Source organism: Wolffia australiana, chromosome 11 (genome assembly GCF_029677425.1).
Source record: "Wolffia australiana isolate 7733 chromosome 11, ASM2967742v1".
Classification (NCBI taxonomy): domain Eukaryota; kingdom Viridiplantae; phylum Streptophyta; class Magnoliopsida; order Alismatales; family Araceae; genus Wolffia; species Wolffia australiana.
Window position 1 is genome coordinate 11,118,860 of NC_135845.1, and position 10,457 is coordinate 11,129,316.

General features: G+C 48.0%; 1 protein-coding gene across 2 annotated transcripts; it reads left to right on the plus strand.

The window, feature by feature from the left end:
• The first annotated feature begins 529 nt into the window (after nucleotides 1-529).
• LOC144709837 (polygalacturonase-like) lies at nucleotides 530-9,766 on the plus strand. 2 transcript variants are annotated; one of them, XM_078583487.1, is made up of 9 exons: nucleotides 530-1,180; nucleotides 1,479-1,607; nucleotides 7,104-7,274; nucleotides 7,692-7,712; nucleotides 7,796-8,003; nucleotides 8,081-8,162; nucleotides 8,284-8,392; nucleotides 8,475-8,591; nucleotides 9,144-9,272. In XM_078583487.1, the coding sequence occupies exons 1-9, from the start codon at nucleotides 959-961 to the stop codon at nucleotides 9,144-9,146; spliced, it is 1,062 nt and encodes a 353-aa protein (XP_078439613.1). In that variant the 5' UTR covers nucleotides 530-958; the 3' UTR covers nucleotides 9,147-9,272. The 2 variants fall into 2 exon arrangements, with proteins under 2 accessions (XP_078439613.1, XP_078439612.1); XM_078583486.1 differs by having other exon boundaries at nucleotides 531-1,180; nucleotides 9,134-9,766.
• The last annotated feature ends 691 nt before the right edge of the window (nucleotides 9,767-10,457 follow it).

The following is a 10,457-nucleotide window of genomic DNA, read 5'->3' on the forward strand; positions in this document are numbered from 1 at the left end:
TTGAATTTATTCTACTCATTCTATAAATTTAGGAACATCCGTTCCTATAAATACTTGCACAAACTCACTCATTGATATAAGAATAACATTCTCTGAATCTTCTATTCTATCCATCTGTCGTTTATTTCCTTGTCATAACTATTCCAAGCATGCTCGAATGTAGTATTAAGAATCCCCTTTTAAGGTTTTACTGACGATAATCAGTGTTCCATAAAGAAAGTTGGTGGTGCATTTACCAATGTTCAACTATCCAGCATTTGGAGGAACTAGCTTCGGAATAACGGAAAGCGTTGAGATGAGTCCATGTCACTGCGTTTTAAGAAAATAAATATTTTTTTCTTCGAGAAAATATTTTCTTCTCTTTAGTACTTTGTTTCTCTACCTTGTGAAGGTCGTGAAAAGGGAAAGTGAAACACGTCTTTCTTGTTTTATCTACCTGCTGTGCATTTTTTTTCTGACATAGATGAATTTCCTTACGTTGCAAATGTTCTTTCTCTCCACCTTGAATGGATTTTCCAGCTGTCTCCGGTTGTTGCTGCTCATTCAACAACAATAATGCATTCTAACGAAACATGCCCACAAATTTTACGTTTTAATTCACGTATGCGAGGAAATTCCGATGGATACTCTTCTTTTCTTCAATGAAGATGATTTCAATGACTGATGGCACAGAAACGTGTTTGCGTAGAAAAGCGATCACGGTGAAAGGTGGCTTCTTTGAGCTTAAAGCTTACACCTGGTAGCGGGCAGGATCAAGAACAGGTTATGGGCTTAGAAAAGAAGCAAGAGGATCTCTACCGTGCTCTTCTGGTGTTCTCCATCGTTGCCGTCTTGTTCCCCTCTAAAGCGACCGATAAGCGAGGAGGCCTACTCGTCTCCTACCCTCCCGGAAATTGTATAAACATCTATTTATATTTCCCAAGAGCCCATCGCTGTACCTTGCGATTGGAAAAATTCAATGGGAAGAGCATTCTTGTTCTTATTCTACTTCTTCCTCGCTGCTCTCTCCTTGGTCATAATGGTAGCGACAGAGGAAGAAGATATAGCGCTGTGGGAAGGGCAAATGGAGAATTGGACAGAGGAAGAAGCAAGGCAAGAGGAAAATGAGATCCTGGGAAGAATCCACGTGAATGTCAAAAACCATGGCGCTGTGGGAGATGGAATCGCCGATGATACCCAGGTGAGTTTCTCTCTCTAATTCTTCCTCGTCATCTTCGTCCAAAACTCTTCATCATCAACGTCTGAATAATTTAATGATGATGAATTATTTTCTCATCACCTGAGCGAGGTAGACAAAGGGGCGATGATAATGAAGATTTCTTCATCTTTATCACGGAAAGAACGAACTAAGGGAACGATGAGGACTAACGATCGTCGACTCGTAGTCGTCATCGGTGACGACGAATACAACTGGCATTGTTTGTCTCTCTCCTCACGGCACGATTGCGTGTTGCTCACCTGCCTTTCAACTGCCGCAGGCGTTCCTGAGCGCGTGGAACACGTCATGCGGGCAGAAGCATTCCGTGTTCTTCGTTCCCAAGGGAAATACTTACCTTGTACGTGCAGCCAGGTTCAAAGGGCCCTGCGCTGATGATTTCACTGTCCAGGTAACAGCATAGTCATCACCCCCAATAGTTGTTTCATTTCATTGGAATAAAATTTCCTTGTTAATTTATGATGTCTTTCTTCACTGCTGATTCATTTGCTTGACTTCCTCTAAAGGATTAGGTTTTGTTAGTGAGATACTAATACTCATGGGCTAATGGGCCCTATTCTATAAGCCCATTAGCCCTCTTATCATTCTCTCTCCTAGGGTATATATATACCCACACATGTACTCACTTGAGATCATGTCATTATCTTCCTTCTTCCTCACTTGACATGGTATCAGAGCTCCAGAGCTCTTCAATCTAGGGTTTAACATCTAGGGTTTGACATCACCCTCTCGCTGTTTAGCGAACCCGGAGCGTGACTGACGGATCCGCTACAGCGCGAGCTGTAGCCAGCCCGCGGAGCTTCTGGAGAAACCCCCGCAGCCGCGCGCACAACCGCAGCCGCACACGCTGCCGCAGCTGCACGCCCAGCCGCAGCCACAACCGCGTGCACAGCCACAGCCGCAGCCGCTCACGCGACCGCAGCCGCAGCCGCGCCCGCGCGCACAGCCACAGCCGCAGCCGCAGCCGCCCGCGCAGCAGCAGCCGCAGCCGCCGCCGCAGCCGCCGCCGCAGCACTAGCCATAGCCGCAGCCACAGCTGCAGCACTAGCCGTAGCCACAGCCACAGTTGCAGCCGCAGCCCGCAGCCGCAGCCACCGCCGCAGTTCCAATGTCGGAGGAACTTTACTCCACGGGCCAGACTCGTCAACCGGTTGTCACCGCCGAGGGCTTCACCGATGCAGATTTTCAGAGAGAACCCTTGTCACACAAGGTTACTCCTTCCCTGCCTTTGGTTCCCGACTCGGCGTGTCTTGATGCCGAACTTGCTCTGAGTGGCGTCATTTTGTCGAGACCACCCTCAAAGCTCGCCAATTGTTCAAGCACTGTACGCAAGCTCCTCTCCCACCGACTCATCCACACTATGCTGCGTGGGAAGCCGAAGAACATTTTGTACTCGGCTGGCTCTACACGACATCCCTTGCAACCTCGTTACGTGAACGGTTCCCTTGCTGCTCCACTGTGAAAGGCTTTTGGGACCAGGCTAACACCTTTTGCGGACGAGAAGGGGATAACTGGCGCCTCTTTATGCTAGTAGCCAAAGCCAGCAACCTTCGCCAGGGCGCAATGTCCATTTCGGACTATGCGTTGGAACACAAGAAGTTGTGGGACGAGGTGGACTACTACTTGCCGACGGATGATCCGACGTACAAGTCATTCCAGAACACTCTTCGCCTACGACTCTTGGGGTTCCTCCATGGTCTCAACAAGGAGCACGATGACACTCGTCGCCGTGCTCTACACCGCAAGGAAGGCCTTCCTACCATTGACGACTTGGTGAAGGAAGTCCAGGAAGAGGAGAGCCATTTTCAGGTTCTTGGCACTCTCTCCCCGGAGGCGGCTCATGACTCGACCGCACTCCTCACCCGGCCTCCCTCTCCAGCTCCTGCTCCCACCGCGGAGGCGGCACCCTCCGGGCTGGTTTGCTCATACTGCAACAAGCCTGGGCATCTTCGCAAGTGGTGCAAGAAGCGTCAGTACGACAACCGGAAGAAGAAAGAGGCCACCGAAGGGAAAGCTATGGTCGCCTCCACCTCTACCACCTCTACCAGTCCCACAACTATAGCGCAACTCCAAGCTGATTTGGGCCGTCTCCATGACCAAGTGGCTACCATGCAGACTCTGACTCAGTCCACGGCACACTTTGGTGGATTTGGTGCGTTTTCTTTCTCTCCGTCTGCTCAGTGGTATTGTGGTCACACGGCTCTCCACTCGCCTCTCGTATTGGATACGAGCTGGGTTCTTGATTCGGGGGCAACCGAACACATGACCCCGTTCAATGACCGGTTTGTATCCTACGAAAGGCATAGTGGGAACCGTATCGTCCTTACAGCCGATGGTGGACGGTTGCGTATGGCTGGTATTGGGGCCGTTTTTGTCGATGGTTTCGGGGTAGTCCACAATGTCCTTCATGTCCCAGCCCTGCGAGCCATCCTTATGTCCCCTCAGCGTTTGGTTGACAGTCTGTCCTGTTCATTTCACCTCCAACCTGACAGGATGTTTCTGTCTGACAAGGTGGGCTGGACTACACAGATTAGGCGGGAGAACGGGCTGCTGTTGTTGGACGATGGGGGTCGCTCTCGGTGCTTTCTACTTCACTGCCACCTCCGACCGGTCGATGCGCAGCGCATGGGACGTCTCCAGTTGGCTCACCAACGGCTGGGTCACCTGCCATTTTCTGTTTTACAGCGCCTATTTCCTTCGATGTGTACTGGCTTGGACCCTCAGACTATTGTGTGCGAAGCCTGTCAGCTGGCCAAGCACCGTCGTTCATCTTTCTCTCCGTCCACCTCGCACTCATCGACTCCATTATTTTGCATCCACAGTGATGTTTGGGGACCCGCCCTACAGGCTAGTCTCAAGGGCCACCGCTACTTTCAGATCTTTGTTGACGAGGCCAACCGTTACACATGGGTATACTTGTTGACCGCCAAGTCTGAGGTCGCACCGACGATCCGTCACTTCTGCACCATGGTTCGCACTCAGTTTGACCGGGGTATCCAGCGCTTCCGCTCCGATAACGCCCGGGACTTCGTCAACACTGAGTTGGCCAAGTATTTTGCTGATCATGGGATTCTCCACGAGTCCTCCTATGTGGCGACCCCTAAACAGAATGGTATGGCCGAACGTCGGATCGGGTATGTCACGTCGACCGCCCGGACCCTTCTACTGAACTATTCTGTTCCGTGGGCGTATTGGGGTGAGGCGGTCTTAACGAGTACCCATCTCGTAAACCGTCTTCCCTCCCAGCCCCTCGGGTTTGTCAGACCCCTGGATCGCTTGAACACGGCTTTCCCCCACCTCTCGCTGCAGACTGGACTTCTACCTCGCATCTTCGGGTGAAAGGCGTACGTCCACGACATGGCTCCCTCTCTCACGAAGCTCGATGCTAGAGCTCGGTGCGTCTTTGTCGGGTACGCGTCTCTCCAGAAAGGTTATCGTTGCTATCACCCTCCGTTTCGGCGGTTCTTCATCTCGGCAAATGTCACCTTTCCTGAGCATGAGCCATATTTCGGTGACTCTACCTCGTCACGCCTTCCGCTAGATGAGACTTCGTCGACTCCTTCCTTGGAACCCTAGCCATTTGTGGGACCCCTTACCCCACCGTTGCCGTCTCCCGTCTCCCGCTCCCGCCCCGTCTGCCTCTTCCGTGCCTTCCCCTGAGAGGTCGTGTGAGCTCCCTCCACCTTCACCTTCTCCCTTGCCTCCTACCACCTCTCCCCCTGGTGCACCGTATCCTTCTCCTAGTGCACCTCCTTCCCCCGGGGAGCCTCTCTCTACCCCGGGGAGCTACACTCTTCTCCCACTTTTGCTTCTGCTCCTCCGTCGGACGATGACTCTCCCTCGCCTACTGATGACGATGCTCAGTTGGGATGGCCTATCGCCCTTCGGAAAGGGGTTCGTCAGTGCACTCGCACACCCCTCTACCCCTTATCTCACTACCTCTCCTTCAACCGGCTGAGTCCTACCTACCGGTCCTTCCTTTCTCACATCTCGTCGGAACCACTTCCACGTCGCCTCTCTAATGCTCTTGCTTCTCCTCATTGGAAAGCGGCGATGGATGAGGAGATGCAGTCCTTGCTCAAGAACCACACTTGGGAAGTCGTTCCCCTTCCTCCTGGCAAGCGGGCAATGGATTGCAAGTGGATCCCTGCCAAGAAGCATCATGCAGATGGTACTCTTGAACGCCTCAAGTCTCGACTTGTGGCTCGGGGGTTCACTCAGTCTTATGGCGTGGACTACTTCGAGACGTTCTCTCCTGTGGCGAAGATGGAAACAGTCCGTCTTCTCTTGGCACTTGCGGCTCACTCCAACTGGCCGATCCGGCAGTTTGATGTGAAGAATGCCTTTCTCCACGGTGACTTGACGGAGGAGGTGTACATGCAGCAACCTCCCGGGTATACTCTTGGTCCTCCGGGCTCCGTCTGCCGACTGCGGAAGTCTCTTTATGGACTGAAACAGTCGCCGTGGATGTGGTTTGGTCGGTTCTCTTCGATCATGAAGGCTGAGGGCTACACTCAGAGCAATGGGGATGCCTCCCTATTCCTCCGTCACAGCCCTGCTGGTGTCTCCATCTTGGCCGTGTACGTCGACGACATTCTCATTACGGGGTCTGACTCTGCCGAGGCCAGCCGCGTTAGCTCTGCGTTGGCCAAGGAGTTCGAAATCAAGGCCCTCGGGCCTCTTCGCTACTTCCTCGGCCTTGAGGTGGCCTATTCCCCCCGGGGGATCTTTGTGTCGCAGCAGAAGTATGCCGTCGACCTACTGGCCTTGACCGGCATGACCGAGTGTGCGCCGGTGAGTACTCCCATTGACCCTAACGTCAAGTTGGGTAAGGGGGAGGACTCAGCACCGGTGAACGCCTATCAGTACTAGCAGGTGGTGGGGAAATTATTGTACTTGACCCATACCCGGCCCGATATCAGCTTCGGCGTCAATCTCCAAAGTCAGTTCATGCACTCTCCGCGGGAGATCCATCGTCAGGCTGCCAACCGGGTACTCGCGTACCTAAAGGGCTGCCCCGGGAAAGGCTTACTCTTTCCTCGGAGTATGGAGCGGACCGTAAAGGTGTACACTAATGCGGATTTTGCAGGCTCAGTTGTGGACTGTCGTTCCACCACGGGGTACTGTACCTTTGTCTTCGGTAGTCTTGTCAGTTGGAAGAGCAACAAACAGGACAAAGTGTCCCACTCTAGTGCTGAAGCCGAATACCGAGCACTTGCCGACAGGGCCTCTGAAGGCCAGTGGATATACGGGATCCTCCATGAACTCCGTGTGGAGTATTCAGGCCCGATCCACTTCTACTACGACAACAAGTCGGCAATCACTTTGGCAAAGAACCCTGGTCAACAGGGCCGGATCAAGCACATGGAACTCCACCGCTACTTCTTCAAGGAGCGCATGGACGAGGGCATCTTTGACCTGGAATTTGTTCCATCCGCTGAGCAAGCTGCTGATGTCCTCACCAAGGGACTCTGTCGACCTCTCCTTCAGCGTGCAGTGTCCAAGCTCGGCATGGATGACATCCACACTTTGCTTGCGGGGGGGTGTTAGTGAGATACTAATACTCATGGGCTAATGGGCCCTATTCTATAAGCCCATTAGCCCTCTTATCATTCTCTCTCCTAGGGTATATATATACCCACACATGTACTCACTTGAGATCATGTCATTATCTTCCTTCTTCCTCACTTGACAGGTTTTATTGATCATAAAATCCCACTGATAGCATCGTGACAAATGTTGTTTGTGTAGCCGTTGATCTGTTTAATGTACTCTTAGATTTTAGGTAATGTTCACATATTGGTCTGGTTAGTTCTGCGCGTTATAATTGGCCGGGTTTATTAGAACTGAATTTCCTTTTTATGTTGCTTAAACTTTTTCTCTACAGATCAGTGGAATAATTAAGGCGCCGGAGGAGCCCGGGGACTGGTATACTTCTAGTCCTAGAAATTGGCTTGTGTTCTCCAAGCTCAAGGGTGTCCGCTTCCACGGCAGAGGAGTCATCGATGGGTCTGGCTCCAAGTGGTGGGCCGCCTCCTGCAAGATAAACAAGACGAACGTACGTCTCGCTTCCCCTAATTTTCCTTCTCTATTTGGTAAGTAAAATATTTTAAATATAATTGGTATGTGTAATCTCAAAAATATAAGTATGACTCGTAGGAGAACCTAGTTCAACTGACTTGCAACTCACATAAATCTAAACCAAAGAAGTAACGTTAGTAGAGAAAAGAACATTATATAAACTTGCAAGAACAAGACAACAACAAAAGAAGTTAACTTGTTGTTTAGTTAACGCACTTATTACTAAACTTGACCACACATTTATTACTAAACGTTTGAACATTATAAAGTACACTTCACTACTCTCTCTTTCTCTTCATCTTCCCCCCTATCTACTCTGGTCTTCTTTCTATTCGTGGATCTTGGAAGTGTACATTATCTTGCTGATTAACTCTGTATTTTTTGTCACATGTAGCCATGCAGAGGAGCTCCTACGGTAAACTGACACCAACTACGATCTTCTTTCCTCCGCCACTAATCAAAGGATGTTTCCCACAAATGACGATGTCAATGGAACAGGCGATGACGATTGAGTCAAGCAGTGGAATAATTGTCAGGCGACTGCAGTTCAAGAACAGCCAACAGATACATTTGACCGTATTTAAGTCAGACGCGGTGATATTATCGCACTTGCAGATTGAAGCCCCATTTAATAGCCCGAACACCGACGGAATTCACTTAAGCGAATCATCCAACATCGTTGTAAAGAGCTGCGTCATCGAGACAGGTACCTTTGGGAAAGATAATAATAGACTAAGTCTGAGAAATTTCAGTTTTTTTTAAGGCCTGGATGGTATTTTACAGGCGACGATTGCATATCTATTGTTAATGGGTGCTCGAACATCGAAATGAATGACATCCACTGCGGCCCCGGTCACGGGATAAGGTAAAACCTTTGAATGAATATCGTTTACTGTCGACGCCAACCTTCCATCATAGTAAACCATCATTTTCGCTTAATTTTAGTTTAGATTCTTAGGAAATGTTATATTTTTTTCTTATCACAGCATTGGAAGCTTGGGGAAGAGCAATTCGGAGGTAGCGGTGTCGACAATCGTACTCGATAAGGCTGTTCTGAGGGGGACGACCAACGGGGTTCGGATCAAGACGTGGCAGGTGGGCGAAGGACACTTGGTTATGGGATTACCTTTATATTTTAGACTTCTTCATTTCGAATAATTTACGGTTTTCTCGGCAGGGTGGATCCGGTTACGCCCGAGCGATAACGTTCCAAAATGTGAAGATGATCGACGTGCATAATCCAATCATCATCGACCAGTTCTACTGCGACTCCTCGACCCCCTGCCAAAACCAGGTCTCTCTTTATCTCCCGCATCTGTCTATAATGCTATAAATCTATGTTTTAATACCAAACCATCCATTTATCGGTCAGTCAATCAGTCTATCTGTCTGTGTGTATTGTCATACATTCAAGTTATCGATGTATGTCTATCTGTCAGTCTGCATCTCTCACTTCACCTAATTTATTTATATCTTTTGTTTTAACTCTTTCTGAGTTACTTGTTAAGACTCAACTGTCCCAATGAAGTTCCCAATAACTTTCATCTGTTGAGACTCTACCTTCTATCCCTCACTGAGGAGCTTCCTTCTCCTGCTACCCTCTTTGACAACCCCAATGTGTCGATCCATCCATATACCTGGATATATTTATATCTGAATAATCTATAAATGTATATATTCTCATGTCTCTACCATTCATCCATCCGTCATTTGATTTATTCATTCATCTTTGCACCTACCGACATACAAGTACATATACACTAACAGTCTATGAAAATTATACTTCATCTATCTGTTTTTTCCTTATGTTGATCGATTATGCCTTGACCAAGGCAGACGTCGGCAGTGAAGGTAAGCGAGGTACTATTCAGAGATATCCGTGGCACGTCAAAGACTGCAAATGCGATTAAGTTGGCATGCAGCGACACGGTGCCGTGCAATGATATCATTCTTCATAACGTTAAGCTGAAGGCAGCGAATGGTGGCAGCGTCAAGACTTTCTGTAATTGCGTGGCGGGGTTCGTCGAAGGTGCAGTGGAACCTCCAGTAGAATGTCTGAGGACTGATAGCTGCTCTTGCGGTGGCTCTCAGAGACCCAGACAAGGGCTGGATCTCAGATGGGAGCTCCACACAGAGCTTTGATCAGAACTTTAGGGAGGCCCTGAAAATGGAGTAGAACGTGAAAAAAATAGAATTTTATTTCAGTCTCGGGATGAGAGATGTACTGTAATGTTTACGTGACAGTATATTGTAACATTAGTAAACGGAACAGGTGTTGAGAATTGAAGACTATATGTAGATAAGGTGAGGTGAAAATACAAAATAAGTAGGAAGAAACAGCAACCCACCCTTACAGTATGATACAGAGAGGAACATCATACAAGTTATTGCAGTCGGAACCCGAACAAGCGTGTTAGGGCGGCTTGGATCAGGCTCTATTTCTAAGAATGGGTTGGAACGGTAACAACTTGACCATAGGTACAGGGGTGATATGAATTACTGATGATGTCTAAGAATAAAATTTTTATCAGATTTCCTCAGGCCAATTATGCGAGCAACGTGTTGATTATCAATCTCAATGACAAATTGAAGCCAATCCACGTCAGCGAGGAGCTCGACTATGTGATGAAGCACGAAATAGAAACTTTAAATAAAGGATACATGGGGTTAGTGACTAAATCAAGGAGAACTTAATTCATCTCTTACCAGTAAGATATGTCCTTCAGTTCATGATGGTTAATAGCTCATACAATCCAATAATTGATCAACACTAGTTACAATACTAGAGAAAGTAATTGTTTGATTTTGTTCTTCAATTGTGTTAATTTTCACTATTTAAGTTAAATCTATGTTTCAGATTGGGATATATTTATAATAAATTCCTTATAAACCATTTTAAGCATATATTTCTGCTACTGTCACCAAAGAAATTCTTTATTCTTCATCTCAACTTGATATATGTATCAAAGCTTGTTTCTTAGCTTTTAATAGATTCGATATTATCTTGACATGTGACCTATTTAGAACGAAAATGACTCCTATATTTTGGTAATAATCTATCTCAAAAATTAAGTTCTCATCTTTTAAATTTTCAATAAAAATAAATTAAGTTCACCAGATGATGATGCGAGATATTCTTATAGTGTTTATAATATTTTCT

Bases quoted from the DNA above. Each gene is read 5' to 3' on its own strand.
- LOC144709837 (XM_078583486.1), top strand. From the start codon at position 959: ATGGGAAGAGCATTCTTGTTCTTATTCTACTTCTTCCTCGCTGCTCTC. The intron at 1,181-1,478 runs GTGAGTTTCTCT...CAACTGCCGCAG, and splicing joins GAATCGCCGATGATACCCAG to GCGTTCCTGAGCGCGTGGAA. The intron at 1,608-7,103 runs GTAACAGCATAG...TTTTCTCTACAG, and splicing joins CTGATGATTTCACTGTCCAG to ATCAGTGGAATAATTAAGGC.